This window comes from Elephantulus edwardii, unplaced genomic scaffold, assembly GCF_000299155.1.
Source record: "Elephantulus edwardii isolate Elephantulus edwardi_28Jun2011 unplaced genomic scaffold, EleEdw1.0 scaffold00001, whole genome shotgun sequence".
NCBI classification, from domain to species: Eukaryota; Metazoa; Chordata; class Mammalia; order Macroscelidea; family Macroscelididae; genus Elephantulus; species Elephantulus edwardii.
Genome location: NW_006399751.1, coordinates 641,165 through 656,665, shown reverse-complemented (window position 1 = coordinate 656,665; position 15,501 = coordinate 641,165). Strand labels below are relative to the sequence as shown.

Below are 15,501 nucleotides of genomic sequence, written 5' to 3'. Positions count from 1 at the left end.
TTTAAGTTTTTTTTTTTTAAATTTTGTTTTATTATTTTTTTTGTATGTGTACCATCAAATCGGATCTGACTGGTACAGGAGAAGATTGTCCCTCCTTCTCCATCAGAGCATCTGGTGGATTCGAACCGTGTACCACTGGGATTGCATTGCAGCTTCTTGCCACTAAGCCAAATTTAAAAAGTCTTTTTAATAGCTTGTCCCATGACATTGGCTACAGTATTTACAGTGTGTCAGCCTTCTCATTATTTCTGTTCTTTTTGCTTTGTTTTCATTATCTAGGTCCACTGCCCTTCCTTGGTTTATCTTTGTTTTAGAGTCAGTGTTGACCATTTGATCTCATATTGTTTAAGTAGATTATTTGCGGGAACACAGCCTTGCTGAGTGATACTGTTTTATTATTGTAGAAGCCAGATTTCATGACTATCGAAGGGCAGTAGTGCCAGGAGTTCCTAGTCTCTATTGGTCTAGTAAGTCTGACTCTTTTTTTAGGAATCTGAGTGTTGTTGTACATTTTTCTCCCTTTCTGTCCACTGCCTTCTGCTGGGGCCCTCATCTGAATGGTTGATGGTAGTAGGCAGGCACCATTTAGTTAGTCTTGGACTACTTTCCTTGAATAGGTTAAACCAGGCTGCTCCTTGGAGTCAAGGATTCTGAGGCTCCGCCTAACATACTTTGGACATGTTGTAAGGAAGGACGGGTCCTTGGAGAGGGACATCATGCTTGGGAGGGTGGAGGGACAGCGCAGGAGGGGAAGGCCCTCGATGAAGTGGATTGATTCAGTGACTGGGGTAATCGGGACGGAGACAGTGCAATTGGCACAGGACAAAGCAGAGTTTAGGGCTGTTGTACACAGGGTCGCTATGAGTCACAAGCGATTTGATGGCACATAACAACAACAACTTTCCTTGATACTTCAGTTTTCTTTCTTCCCTCTTGTTCTGGGTGAGTGCAGGCCAGCAGATGGACCTTAGCTGGTTATTTGTGAGATTTGAGGATTCAGACTTTGCTTATCCAGCTAGGAAGTAGATCATGGTGTGTGGGAAGTAGTTTTGCCGACTGACTGACTGACTAACCCATGAGACTGTCTCCAGACCAATCCCAAGTCTCATTTTTTGCCTTTTATTTTTCCCCTTTTCAAGTTTTATGTCCTTTTTTTTTCTTTATTCTAAAAATAATGCATTCAGTTGTAACAATGCACACGATATTACTCACTCACTTCTTGCACTCGAGCCTCTTGGGCTGCTGAGTATAGATCTCATGGGAGAGAGAACATGGCCCATCTTTCTCCCCAGAGCTGCTGGTTGTGAAGGCTTTGGGTCACTGGCACAGTTCTCTACGGACTACACCATCAGAGCTCTCTTAAATTATACAGAAAGGTAGAAGAGTGTATTTTTAATAATTCAGTTTTACAGCCCATTTTAATATTTCTTATTAAAATAACAATATTTAAGTCCTGTGTATATTAATGTGTATGTTTTTTAACAGAATGGGATTTTGTTTTGTGTGTTTTTCGTTTTGTTACAACTTTTCTGTCTTTTTTTATTAAGAATTCCTGCTAATAAACATTTTTTGAAAGCTTTTTTTTTAAATTTTTTAAAATTTTTTAATTAATTTCAGTGAACATCTACAGAGATTTTGGACTTAAAGCTTCTATTTTATGAACATATAATGGTATTAACAGATGAAACTAAGAGAAAGTAAAATTGTGTGTGTGTGTAATTATAAAATTGGGAAAAGGATGAAAGTCATGCAATTGTTGAGGACTTTTGTTCAGAGGGTTGCTATGAGTCACCTACGACTCAACGGCACTTAACCACAACAATTATAAAATATAATAATGCAGCAGAAGTTGGACATAATAGGTGACTTCGTGCTTTGACTTGAAGAACATTTATTTATTTATGAAGCACTGTTTTCCTGGGGTGGGGTATGTGTGACTGAGGGCCTACTTGTGACAGATAGTGGGGGATACCCATGACATCGTGATCTCATTTTCTTGTTTTTATTATTTAGCTCCTTAGTCCGTTAGGGCATAACTTTTTAGTACACTTAGATGTAGTGCTTTGATTATTTGAGTTTTACTTTTACTCTAGGTATATTATTCCAATCCAGCTTCTCCTTGGTTAGAACATATAGTTCAGTGTCATTGGACATTTTGAGTAGTTATATTCAACAATCTGCATTATGCAGATGGCACAACATTGCTGAAACTGAGGAGGACCTGAAGCGCTTGCTGTAGAAGGTCAAGGACTGCAGCCTTCAATATGGATTGAAGCTTGACATCAAGAAAACAAAGATTCTCACTACTGGGCCGATTGGCAGCATCATGATAGATGGTGAAGAGATTGAGATTTTTGACAGCTTCAGTTTGTTTGGCTCTACAGTCAACAGTCTTGGTACCAGCAGCCAGAAAATTAAAAGATGAATTCCATTGGGAGAGTCAGAGACCTCTCCAAGGTACTGAAGACCAACAGTGTCAGTCTGGAGACTAAGGTGTGCCTGATACAGGCCATGGTCTTTGCAGTTACTTGCTGTGCATCATAGATCTGTACAATGAGTAGGGATTATAAAAGGAGAGTTGATGCCTTTTAGCTGTGGTGCTGGAGAAGAGTATTGACTATACCATGGACTGCTAAGAGAACAAACAGGTTTGTCCTGGAGCGGGTGAAGCCAGGCTGCCCCTTGGAGGCAAGGATTCTGAAGTTTTGTCTGACATACTTTGGACATGTTGCAAGGCGGGATCAGTCCCTGGAGAGAGACGTCATGCTGGGGAGGGTAGAGGGATGGCCCAGGAGAGGAAGCCCCTCAATGAGATGGATTGATTCAGTCACTGGGATAATGGGGATAGGTGTGTTGGAGACAATGAGATTGGCAAGGGACAGAACAGGGTTTAGGGCTGTTGTTACTATGTGACAACATATTTTTTCCAACAGGATTTGTCTGCAGGCTTAGTATTAGTGATGGCTGAATTGCAGGGCTTCCTTAGAGAACTGTATATTGTAGGTGCTCTTACAGTAGATGTAAGTCAAAGCTAAATCCCAGTCAGTGGCTATACCTAAACTTACCTTCCCTGTTCTGTGTAGGCTGGATGACGCCAAAATCCTCCCTGGCAACATGAAGGACAATTTCTGGGAGATGGGTGACACGGGGCCATGCGGTCCCTGCAGCGAGATCCACTATGACCGGATCGGTGGCCGGGACGCCGCACATCTCGTCAACCAGGATGACCCCAATGTGCTGGAAATCTGGAACCTTGTTTTCATCCAGTACAACAGGTGGCCTGGGGGGGCCTGCTCCACTCCTGCTCTAAGCGGTACCTTTTCTGGATCCACGTCAGGGAGGAGGGGCTCTGAGCAGCCTGGCTGTCACCTTAGCTGACCACTCTCTTGTCCTCATCTCTGGGAACAACGGGAAAGCAGCCATGGGCAGCTGTCAGGAACCTGATGGCATATTTAAGGCCTACTCATTTATCAGGTAGTCTCATGCTAGGTCTACAACGCTGTAATCAGCATTGTCATAATAACACGGGATCTTCTTCAAGCTCTGAGCTGCAAAAGAGAATTCTCCCTCCCTCCCATGCTTCACCAGGCCAGGCAGAGGCGGGTAGGCACAGGGCACAAACCATGCTGTTTAAATGCCCTGTAGTCAGGGCGTGTGGCGGGGCGGCCAGAGTCCTTCAGTGGTCTTTCTCTGGCTCGTGCAGGGAAAATGATGGTGTTCTGAAGCCTCTCCCCAAGAAAAGCATCGACACGGGGATGGGCCTGGAGCGACTGGTGTCTGTGCTGCAGAATAAGATGTCCAACTATGACACGGACCTCTTCGTCCCCTACTTTGAAGCCATACAGAAGGTACGGGCCACCTCATAAATAGTGCAGAACCAACATCACAGTGCCCCAACTGGGTCCTTAGCAGAGCTGACAGAGATCAAAGTGCACTGGGCCCATCTGCCTCCTTCGTTGCTCTAGCCACCAAGTACTCTAACTTGTGGAGTGTAAGAGGATTGGCTGCAAGTTTGAGCTTCTCGCACCTGCATGATGGTCCCCTATGTGCTAAAGCTCCCTCAGTCCTCCGAGGACGAGCTGGGGCCCAAGTGACTGATCCTGACGGGCCTCCTGGTGTTCTCTGCAGGGCACGGGGGCCCGGCCGTACACTGGACAGGTTGGCGCCGATGATGCTGATGGGATTGACATGGCCTACCGGGTGCTGGCTGACCACGCGCGGACCATCACCGTGGCGCTGGCTGATGGCGGCCGACCCGACAACACGGGCCGGGGGTGAGTACATCACACATACGTGGGGCAGAGTTGGGACGAGCACTGTGCTTCTGCTTCTACTCAAAGAGCTGCCCTGTGTTACATCTTTGCTCCTGAGCATGAGATGGGAAGAATCACATTCCTCTCCTCTGATGTTGATAGGGTGAGGGGAGCAGGTATCTCACCCCACTGATGGCAGGGCCTGGAAGCCCGAGCGTGGAGCCTGCCATCTGGTCAGTGTGTCTGGATCAGCAGAGTGTGGAAGGAAGAGAAACCAGGGTTGCTTCCGGTCACCCTTGCTGTGTATTCAGAGCTAAGCTGGTGGGGATTTTGCTTGGAAGTATGTTAGAGGAGAACGCAAAAAGAACCAGGCTTACGGTAGAAGTCCTTGGACTTGCTTTACTTGGTGGGGAACGTTGCTGAGCCGGGGACTGTGTTCTGCCTCTTCCAGGTATGTGCTGAGACGGATTCTCCGCCGCGCTGTTCGGTACTCCCACGAGAAGCTCAATGCCAGCAGGGGCTTCTTCGCTACCCTGGTGGATGTTGTCGTCCAGTCCCTGGTAGGCATAGGCCCTGCTTCCCTCATCTGTGCTGCAGGAAATGCTTTAAGATGGCTCTAGAGGGAGGCAGCATACTGTTCAAGAGAATTCTCGAAGGGGGTCACAGGGTGGTCACTGGGCTCACTGGGTCCCTCATCTCCGTTCCCCCTTGGTCAGGGAGATGCATTTCCTGAGCTAAAGAAAGACCCGGACATGGTGAAGGACATCATCAACGAAGAAGAGGTGCAGTTTCTCAAGACACTCAGCAGAGGGCGCCGCATCCTGGACCGGAAAATCCAGAGCCTGGGAGACAGCAAGACCATTCCCGGTAGGGACCAGGTGTTCCTCTCGCCCACGGGCTGCTTTCTGTATAAATGGGGCTTCTAGTAAAATGACAGAAGTAGTAGTAAACTGCAGTGGTAAAATATTTCAGAAAATACTTATCCATATCTATCTATCTAGTAAAATAGTGAAAATCTTCTTTCTCAAACTCATTTCCCAGAGACGAACTCCTCTTAAAAGAGTTCTGTGTATAACTAGTCAGGATTGTTCTCTATTCACATAAATATATGTCCATATTTAGGCGTGTAGGTAAGGACTTTTGGTAGCACAGTGGTTAAAGACTTGGCTGCAAACTCAAAGGTTGGTGGTTTGAGTACGGTCACTCCTTGAGTAAAAGATGTTGGCAGTTTGCCTCTCTAAAGATTTGCAGTCTTGGAACACTTTGAGGACGTTTTACTCTGTCCCTGTGTTGAGTGGTTATTGGTTGAAATTAATTTGGCAATGGCAGATTTGATGTGTGCATTTTATATTAAGGAAAAATAGAAGATGCCATATAACTTTTTAAACTTGGGTTAGTTTTCACTGGAAAGGAACATTACCTTCACAAGAGTAAAAACAAAACTTTGATACATAACATGTGAAGGGAAGCTTGATGAGCTTTCGTGACATGAACACGCCTGGTGGTCCTCTGTATCTCCTCGGAGTTAAGTCCGAGAGATCTGACAAGTGATACCGACTTGCCTCGTCTCCTGGCCAGCGTCCTCCCGGGAAGGGCTCGCACAGAGGTGTTTCTTCTGACACTGTCCTTGCCTGCACAGGTGACACTGCTTGGCTGCTCTACGACACCTACGGCTTCCCAGTGGACCTCACCGGGCTCATTGCTGAAGAGAAGGGCCTGGTGGTAGACATGGACGGCTTTGAAGAAGAGCGGAAACTGGCTCAGGTAAGCATCTGGGGCCGGGAAGGTCAGTGCCTACCTGTCAAGGCCTGCCTGTTGAAGCAAGCAGGGTGGCTGGTGTTAAAGGCATGAACATTCTGGATTTCTCTAGACCAGTACGTCTCAGCTGCGTGCAGTTGTGAACCCCTGGAGACATCTGATCTACTTTAAGATTACTAATGCTTATTTTTAGGAGCCCCAGAGGCCAAGTGGTTAACTTAGGCTGGCGGTTAAGTGCTCAGCAGTTTAAACCCACGAGTGTCTCTGCAAAAGACTTGGTGATCTGCTCCCGTGGAGATTTACAGCCTCGGAAACCTCACGGGGCAGCTATGCTCTGTCCTGTAGCATCGCTCAGCGCTCGCCAGCCCCCAACAACCACAACACACTTCTTTTTCTGGCAGCTGAAATCTCAGGGCAAAGGAGCTGGTGGGGAAGACCTGATCATGCTGGATATTTATGCCATCGAAGAGCTCCGGTCCAGAGGTCTGGAGGCCACAGATGACTCCCCAAAGTACAATTACCATTCAGATGCCAGTGGAAACTATGGTATGCTACTGCACTCCTTCCCCCATGGCCATTTCTTACCCTTGTACTTGGGAGTCTTGAGAGATGACTCAAAGTTAAGAGGTGTCTGTGTATCTTTGAGCACCTCTACTGGAGTTTGCCTATTCATTTTGTAACGGTTTAAGATAATTGTAGATTTTGGTTTGAGATAATTGTAGATTTATGGGAAGTTGTGAGTTTTGGGGGTTTTTTTTTTGCAGTTTTTTAAAATTAATTTTAATGAGGGGAGCTCTGGTGGCCTAGTGGCAGGAAGCTACACTGTAATCTCTGAGGTGCGTAGTTCAAATCCACCAGTTGCTCTGCTGGAGAAGGAGGGACAATCTCCTCCTGTACCAGTCAGATCCGATTTGACAGTACACACAAAATAATGATATAAAAAAAAATCATTTTCATGAAAGGAAGTTGTGTTTTTAAAAGAACAACAACATGGGGGTGGGAGTGCTGTAGGAAAGTATATGAACCCTTCAAACAGTTCCCCAGATTGTAGCTTCTTGCACAGCTGTAAGACCAGACAGAAACCAAAGTTGACATTGAAACAGTTCACAGTGGAGTTCAGCTTCGCATCAAGATCGTATTAAAAAAAAAATCGTGGTTTGCGTATTAAAAAAAAATTGTGTTTTGCGTGGCAGGGAGTACTCGTAATCTTACTCTTAATTCTCTCACCAGGCAAGTGCATAGAATTGTGCTTGTGAATCCACCTGGGATAAGGATGTGCAGCTCTTACAGACCTACTCCTGAACTGGCTCCTGCGCAACAGCTCAGGGCCAGAGTCCCAGGAGGCCTCCTCTTAGGGACAGCTGGCCATCCTGAATGTTGAGTTTTCTGATGGAAACCAGTGAGCTGAGCCCTTTCATGGAATTCGATGAGCTAGCATCCAAGATAAAATTAGGCCAGGAGAGGGTTTGAGACACAGCACCTGCAAGAGCCAGCTAAGGAGGTGCAAGCAGAACCCAAGCCCTGACCGCATCTCCTTCTGTGCGTTTTGCCTCGAGCAGTGTTTGAGAACGCAGTGGCCACGGTGATGGCTCTGCGCAGGGACAAGATGTTCGTGGACGAGGTGTCCACAGGCCAGGAGTGTGGCGTGGTGCTGGACAAGACGTGCTTCTACGCTGAGCAAGGCGGGCAGATCTATGACGAAGGCTACCTGGTCAAGGTTGAGGACAGCAGTGAAGACGTGAGCCTCCAGTTCTTTCTCATAACCTGCCACAGTGCCGGCGAGGGGGGGGGGGCTGTTCTCTCTGCTCAGCACCCCAGGCCGGAGGTGGGGGGCTGAGGGGTGGGGGAAGGGGAATGACACACGTCAGCGGGCAGAGCTCTGTGCCGGGGTTTCTTAGGACAAGGGGCCTGCTCCTTGGAGTGTGCTACTTCCACACCTGCTGGGCCCCCCATCACCGGGTTCCGTCCTTTGAACCCAGGTAGGGTGACCCTCCATTCCCATGTGTTTTCCTGACAAGTGAGGAGCTATAGCAACGAAGGTCGCCATCCTGTACAACGCAGCCGCCAGTCGGCCTGAAGGGAATATGTAGCCTTCCTGTGGCTCAGATCTTTAACTTTTGAATTCTCTAAGATACTCCGTGTGTGTGTGTGTGTGTGTGTGTGTGTGTGTGTGTGTGTGTGTGTGTGTGTGTACACACACGTGATACAGTGTATGTATGTGCATGTATGTTCATGATAAGAGAGTCTTAGGAGTCTGGGTATGTGTCTTTATGCATGTGCATATATATCTTAAGACGATGTGTGCCCACCTACCTGTCTCTCCCTTGGCCCGTGTAGAAGACAGAGTTCACAGTGAAAAACGCGCAGGTGCGAGGAGGGTATGTGCTGCACATAGGCACAATCTACGGCCACCTGAAGGTGGGGGACCAGGTCCGCCTGTTCATTGATGAGGTGAGTTGGGTCTGGCAGTTCAATTTCTTACCACTAAGCCACCAGAGCTCCCGTGGAAAAGATCAGATAGTAAATATTTTCAGCTTTTCAGACTGTTCTCCATCACGACTGCTCGGCTCTGCTTTACAATGCGAAAGCAGCTGTACCCAGTGTGTAAACCAGGGGGCACAGCCGTGATCTAACAAAACCCCACTTATAAACACGGAGGGTAGGACGGATGTGGCCTGCAGGCTGTAGGTGGCCAGCCTCAGGTTAGGCAGTGGGGGATAGATGGAAGGAACATCAATTCTGCTCAATAGCCCCCCAACAGTAGTAGGAGGCGGAGCGGTCCTTAGCCATGCTCAGCTGCGGGCGGCAGCCCCGTGTCCAGGGAAGAGTTGTGCTTGAGAAGAAGGGAAGACAGGCCTACTGCGGGCCTTTGCATCTGCCCCTCTGCTCCCCCAGCCCCGACGCAGACCTGTCATGAGCAACCACACGGCCACCCACATCCTCAACTTCGCCCTGCGCTCAGTCCTGGGGGAAGCCGACCAGAGAGGCTCCCTTGTTGCCCCTGACCGCCTTCGGTTTGACTTCACTGCCAAGGGAGCCATGTCCACTCAACAGATCAAGAAAGCTGAAGAGATTTCCAATCAGATGATTGAAGCGGCCAAGGTAGGTGGGGCTCTGGGCTGGCGACAGCATCGCCTTCTCCCAGCAGAGCCCAGCTGCCTGATGGCTCTGGTGCTGCTGGACCATCCTGCACTAGATCCACCTTGCTCGCAGATCTGTGTCAGCTGTGCTGGGGAGTGAGGGGAGAGGTTGCTGCTTCACTCCCGTCCTCAGGACAGCCTGGGTCCACTGGTCCTGTTAGCAGTCCCACAGAAGCTCTGGTCGCCGTGTGACAGACCACTGGGAAGTCCTGCCTTGGCCTCCCTGGCTTTGCACAAGCTACTTAAGGCCCCTCATCTTCGCAGGGCTGAGCTCTCCCTGCCCTTTTCATGGTCCCCCAGAGCATCCCTGTGTCTCCTCTCCCTGGCAGCCCGTCTACACCCAGGACTGTCCCCTGGCAGCAGCCAAAGCCATCCAGGGCCTGCGGGCTGTGTTTGATGAGACCTATCCTGACCCTGTGCGTGTCGTCTCCATCGGGGTTCCAGTGTCCGAGCTGCTGGAAGACCCTTCCAGTCCTGCCGGCTCCCTCACTTCGGTCGAGTTCTGTGGGGGCACGTGAGTACCTTGGGGAGTGGTAGGCAGGGGGGCCACCGGCTTTGTGAATTTGGTCTTGTCCTTTGAGGAAGTAGACGGAGCAAGGCCCTTGGGTGCTTTCTGATGTGGAAATGAACTTGCTACATAGCATCTCAAGAATCCGGGTGCCCAGGCTGGCCCCTCCTTGTCTGACCTTGTCTTTGTGGGTGTGAGATGTGCTTGCTCGCTGCCTGGGCTGGGTCGGGGTTCAGAACACTCCTGCATGGTGCTGAGCCTTGGGGTCCTCCACGGTCCACGGGGTCTTCACGAGGAAGAACCCAGTGATCTGGGAATCCCCTGATTCTAAAGGAGGCTGATAAAAAGGACCTTCTTAAGATCACAGCAGGGCTCCCTGCAAGCCTTGGGCAGGTGGGGTGGAGGAGAGGGGTGAGGACCTGAGGGGCCAAGTTCTCGGCCTCCAAGTGACTCTCATTGGACCTTAATGCCAGTTTACATGGGACTCTTTAGAACACACACCCAAAACATACCCGAAAATAACGAGCAGTGGCAAAGACCTATTACCTGATAGGCTTGTCTAGTGCTTCCCTTTGGCACTGTACCCGCGTCACCCCTTGAGAGAGCTCTCTGGGGCCAGCTGTTGGTGGGGTTTGGACTTCCTCACGAGTGGCCCCAAGGTGTGCCTGGGGGGGCACAGGCAGCTCGACGTTTCTTCCACTGGGAACTTTGTCCTCTGCGATCCAGGCACCTGCAGAACTCAAGTCACGCAGGACCGTTTGTGATAGTCAGCGAAGAAGCCATTGCCAAGGGCATCCGAAGGATTGTGGCGGTCACCGGTGCCGAAGCCCAGAAGGTGAGTGGGTCAGGTGGTCATGACTAACATGGGCGAGGAGAACCGCCGGCGACTCAGAGTGCGGTTACGTGGCTTCTGCAGGCGGAACTGAAGGGGTACAGGCTGGGCCTCCCCGAAGAGCTTCCTCCAGTGTGCCCCCCGGCTGGCGGAGAGCCCCCACCAGTGAGGATTCCAGCCTCAGGCCTGGGAGATACAGCTTGTTGCGTTTCGGGTGCCCCTGGCATACAGTCCTGGGGCACATGCTTGGTTTTGAGAGACTGGGGGAGGAGAGCTGTTGCTTTAAGGGTGGGAACTGAAGCGTGTGCCTGGTTTGTCCCAAAGTCTGAGGGTGATCATATCATGGGGAAGAGGGTGCCTGCTTCACAAGCTCTTGGGCACCCCCAAATTTGAGTCAGGGTGCAGCCTTCCTGCTGGCCAGGTGTGTGCAGAAGGGCCATCGAGCTGCAGACACTTGCTCCCCGAAGAAAGAAAAACTTATAGCATTTGGAGTGTGTTGTTTCAACCTCCCATCCTCGGGCCTCATTGTGGTCACTTCCAGACGGAAGAACGAAGCCGAAAGCTCCCCGCCCCAGCCTGTCTCCCTCTGCTCGCTCCCCCAGGCCCTCAGGAAAGCAGAAAGCCTGAAGAAATCGCTGTCTGTCATGGAGGCCAAAGTGAAGGCCCAGACTGCGCCCAACAAGGATGTGCAGCGGGAGATTGCTGACCTGGGAGAGGTAGGCTCCCGTGGAGAGAGAGCTGACCCGGGAGAGGGGGGCTCCGGCGGGGAGAAGACAGCTCACCCGGGAGAAGGGAGGCTCCAGCAGGATGAACATCTGACCTGCTCCGTAGGGAGACAGCTGAGAGGGAGGCTTCATCGCCTGGGCCCGATGTGTTCCTCAGTCCTTGGATTCCTTGGTGCAGGGCAGCCAAGTCATGATTCTCAGTGGGACAGGGTTCGACTGGCTGGTCTGCAGCCCTAACAGGGGACACCGGGCTTCCTGCTCATGGACCCCCACCTCCACCTGTCCTTGGAGTTGGGAAAATTCTTGGAAGACCCCTGATGTTTATCATGATGCAAGGCCTTCCCAGGCTCCACGCCAGCTCTCCCTCCAGCCCTGTTAGAGCCAGTGCGCTTGCTCACTGGGTGACTGTTGTCCCAGCCGGAGACACCTATTGTTTCCTTCCTGCTCTCCTTCTGGTCACTTGATGGGGACTTGAGTAGTCAAGGTCAGGGGCGGGGCTGTGTGCCCAGTCAGCATCATACGGCCTTCCTCTTGTCCAGGCCCTGGCCGCTGCCGTCATCCCTCAGTGGCAGAAGGATGAGCTGCGGGAGGACCTCAAGTCCCTGAAGAAGATCATGGACAACCTTGACCGCGCCAGCAAAGCCGACGTGCAGAAGCGAGTGAGTGGCCTGGCTGGTGGCTGGCAAGGGGAGGCCGAGGTGTGCTCAGCACGGGCCAGGGGCTCCTAGGGTGGGAGGCCGCTGCCTTCTGTGAGGGGCCCACTGGCCTTCCTTCCCCACAGGTGTTGGAGAAGACCAAGCAGCTCATTGACAGCCATCCCAACCAGCCCCTCGTCATCCTCGAGATGGAGAGCGGAGCCTCGGCCAAGGTACCCAGGCGTCCCCTCCTCATGTACTCAGCTGTGCTGTGGCTCTGAGGGCCCACTGTCAGTGTGGCAGTCAGCCTGGGTCCAGCACTGGGCCCCTCCCACAGCCTCCTGGGACCAGCACCCTCTCTCTGGATGTGGGATGTGGCTGGGGGGAGGCGGTCCGGGGCCTGAATCCGCAGACTCGCTGCTTGTGAGCAAAGTGTGACCCTGGCCCCAAGGCGGTGGCCTGAGTGAGACTCTTCCCACAGGCCCTGAACGAAGCCCTGAAGCTTTTTAAGACACATTCCCCTCAGACAGCTGCCATGCTCTTCACGGTGGACAACGAAGCTGGCAAGATCACCTGCTTGTGTCAGGTCCCCCAGGTAGGAACTGTGATAGGCCCCACGCCCTTCAGGGTGGGTCTGTGGCAGCACTGCCCCCCACAGCCTGTCAAGGCTGCAGAATTCTGTGCAGCCCCCACCTGATGGCTGTTCCCCTGGCACCTGTACTTTTTTTAAAGTATTAAGCTTTACTGTAATTAAATAGTACATTGCTATCATTGTTAGGCACTGATTTTCAATCCATAGTTTGCATGTGACAGAGTAGAACTGACATAGGTTTTCGTGGGCTGTGGGGTCACACTTGTCAGAGGTGAGGTTGGCTCAGGGCAGGGCAGAGTTCAGAGCTGTTGTTCATAGAGTTGCCGTGAGTGGCGGTCAACTCGACGGCACGTAACAAGAACAGTCGTGACAAGGGAGCTCTGGTGGTGTAGTCTGTAGGGAGCTTAATGCTAATCCAGAGGGTGAAACTCCAGGGGTTCAAATCCACCCACCAGCCACTCCTGGGGAGAAAGATGGGCCATCTCCGCCCACGTGCGTTACAGCCTCGGGAACCCAACAGAGTCTGTTCTGACTCATTGGCAGTGAACTTGGATCTATGGGAGCAGATTACTGTGTGAGTTTGAATTGAACCCCTTTTCCATTAACAGCCAGGTACTTGACTATTAAGCACTAGGACTCCTTCAATAGTATTTTGAACTTAAATAATAGAAAAAGTTGGTATTGTTTGTTAATTAAAAACTTTGAAAAGGAGCGTTTGATCCAAACCAAGCTTATTCCTGTCATATGCTTCCAACTCATGGCGTCCCTACGGGACAGAGTGGACCTGGCCTTTGTCCTCATTGCCAGGCCCTTGGCCCTCAGGCCTTTTCTTTCCTGAATGAGTAACTGGATTGGCCGATGCAGAGCTTTGTCCTTGGGACATCCTTGCCCCAGCGGGACCACTGATTGCCTGGAACCAGCTCTCGAGTCTGTCTATACCTCTGACAGCTGCTCATGTCTTCACAAAGGGCAGGTGTGGTCTCTATCCTGTCTGACTCCCACTCTCCCTTCCTGTCTTCCAGAATGCTGCCAACCGAGGCCTCAAGGCCAGTGAGTGGGTGCAGCAGGTGTCCGGCCTGATGGACGGCAAAGGCGGTGGCAAAGACGTGTCTGCCCAGGCCACAGGCAAGAATGTGGGCTGCCTGCAGGAGGCGCTGCAGCTGGCCAGCTCCTTCGCCCAGCTCCGCCTGGGAGACGTGAAGAACTAAGGAGGGGGCGGCTTCCACAGGGAAGCGAGTGCCCCTCACCAGGAAGCATCCGTCCACCTGCTGCAAGGATGTTCAGACCCTAGACTCTGAGCAGCCCGTCTGCCTTCCTTGCCTGGCACTAACTGGAACACAGTCCAGGCACTGTCCTGCCCGTGACTCGGTGCCCACTTCACATGTCCACCTCCAGCCCTGTAGTCAGCGCCATCTGTCCAGAACCACTAACCCAGGATTGCTGTTCGCCATCGCCCTGCACTTGTCTCTACCTGGAAGCTGTACTTCTCTGCAGGCCTGAGACTTTTGGGTCTGAGGGTAGGAATCATTTTTGCTGCACAGAATAAAAGGACCATGTGCAATACTTGACGATTCCTGTGATCACCACCCCAGGCTCCCCTGGCTCACGGCCAGCGGTTCACCACAGGCAGGATAAACGCCGCGGCTGCAGCTGGCTCCTAGCTGTCAGGCTCAGTCCTTCCCGAGTCCAGCCCAGGCCTGTGAACTCTGGGAGTGTTTGGAGATGTGTGGCGGTCTCCAAGGCCTGCTGTGCGTGGACGAGGTGTAGAGAGGCCACTGCTAGGAGTGATGAATGGGCCATATGAGATCAGAGTGTGCTTTAGACAGGTGTCAGGGTCAGCCACTGTTTCCCATCCAGTAATCACTCACCATTCTTACTTCCTTGACCCAAAGGTGGGCAGGATAACCTGCCTTGGCCCCAAATCAGTTCACCTGGCTGAAGACTGCTGGGTTTGGACACAGTGTTAGGAGGGCAGTTAAAAAGCACCATTGCTATGATGGCTGTGATAGATCAGATGCCCCAGGTACAGCAGGAAGCAGAGGAGAGAAGGTTAGAAAGTAGGTGCATTCAAGGAGCAGCAGCAGGGGGTGGATGTCTGCCAGCATAGGGGGAGAAGCAAGCGGAGGGAGGGTGCTGAGGCCTGGTGCTGCTGGGACCATCAGGCCAAGTGTCCAGATGCAAACGTGTTTGTGCAACTAGGAGTGAGAGGAACAAACACATCTATTCATTCTACAGCGTTTACAGCAGTGATCACATCTTGCTTGGGTCCACAGTCAACACCTGGGCCCCAGCACTCAAGAAATCAAAAGATGTTCTGTACTGGACAACCTGTCAAGGACCTTAAGAACAATGCCTTAAGAACAATGATAGCTGTTTAAAGTTATGCATCTGAAAATTGGACAGCGGCTAAGGATGACAGAAGAATCAATGGCTCTGAGATGTGATGTCAAAGAATACTGAGTATCTCAGGGACTGCCAAGAAAACAAACAAATAAGTTTTGGAGAAAATGCAGCCAGGGCACTTGGAGGCAAAGATGGTGAGGCTTTGTCTTACATATGTTGGGTGTGTCAGGAGGGGTTATTCCTTGGAGAAGGACATGCTCTGAAACGTGTAGGATGAGCTAAATCGAGGAATACTCAGTGAGCCAGATTGACAATACCTGTAACAAGGGCTCAATCAAGCAAAGTTCTGGTCCACATTCATGGGGTCACTATGGTCACCTAACAGCTCACAGAGGAAGGGAATTAAGAGAAAAAAAGGGAGTGGTGGAGAACACGGACGTAAAATAGATCATTAACTGCAAACTAAACGAAGGCCAATCTTGCCGAGTTCAGGGCTCTCAGGGCTCGCCTGGCGGCGCGGGTCTATGGGCTCTATGGGACCCGCCGTTTCTCCTCCGAGCCAGCAGGGGGCAGGGCCCTTCGAACTATCCCGACAGCCCCCGCGCTGTCGCGTGTCTTAACAGGGCGGAAAAGCGGCGCGCGGAGCCCGACTGCCGGAAGCGGCTTCCACGCGCGGCTCGGTCATGCCTGGCGACCACCGCCGCATCCGCGGCCC

At 51.4% G+C, this 15,501-nt stretch overlaps 2 protein-coding genes across 2 annotated transcripts in view; both read left to right on the top strand.

The window, feature by feature from the left end:
* The window catches only part of AARS (alanyl-tRNA synthetase), a 19,191-nt gene extending 5,540 nt beyond the window's left edge, over positions 1 to 13,651 (top strand). Inside the window, exons 4-20 of the mRNA XM_006878613.1 lie at positions 3,084 to 3,275; positions 3,704 to 3,848; positions 4,129 to 4,274; positions 4,705 to 4,813; positions 4,970 to 5,120; positions 5,893 to 6,017; positions 6,413 to 6,557; positions 7,571 to 7,749; positions 8,349 to 8,462; positions 8,907 to 9,113; positions 9,481 to 9,665; positions 10,386 to 10,494; positions 11,094 to 11,207; positions 11,756 to 11,875; positions 11,998 to 12,084; positions 12,333 to 12,446; positions 13,466 to 13,651. Of these exons, the coding sequence (XP_006878675.1) occupies positions 3,084 to 3,275; positions 3,704 to 3,848; positions 4,129 to 4,274; positions 4,705 to 4,813; positions 4,970 to 5,120; positions 5,893 to 6,017; positions 6,413 to 6,557; positions 7,571 to 7,749; positions 8,349 to 8,462; positions 8,907 to 9,113; positions 9,481 to 9,665; positions 10,386 to 10,494; positions 11,094 to 11,207; positions 11,756 to 11,875; positions 11,998 to 12,084; positions 12,333 to 12,446; positions 13,466 to 13,651 (2,428 nt within the window). The remainder of the gene's footprint in view (positions 1 to 3,083; positions 3,276 to 3,703; positions 3,849 to 4,128; positions 4,275 to 4,704; positions 4,814 to 4,969; positions 5,121 to 5,892; positions 6,018 to 6,412; positions 6,558 to 7,570; positions 7,750 to 8,348; positions 8,463 to 8,906; positions 9,114 to 9,480; positions 9,666 to 10,385; positions 10,495 to 11,093; positions 11,208 to 11,755; positions 11,876 to 11,997; positions 12,085 to 12,332; positions 12,447 to 13,465) is intronic.
* A 788-nt stretch (positions 13,652 to 14,439) lies between these two features.
* Positions 14,440 to 15,501, top strand: part of EXOSC6 (exosome component 6) — a 1,882-nt gene continuing 820 nt past the window's right edge. The window contains exons 1-2 of the mRNA XM_006878863.1: positions 14,440 to 14,492; positions 15,410 to 15,497. Coding sequence (XP_006878925.1) covers positions 14,440 to 14,492; positions 15,410 to 15,497 — 141 coding nt within the window. The remainder of the gene's footprint in view (positions 14,493 to 15,409; positions 15,498 to 15,501) is intronic.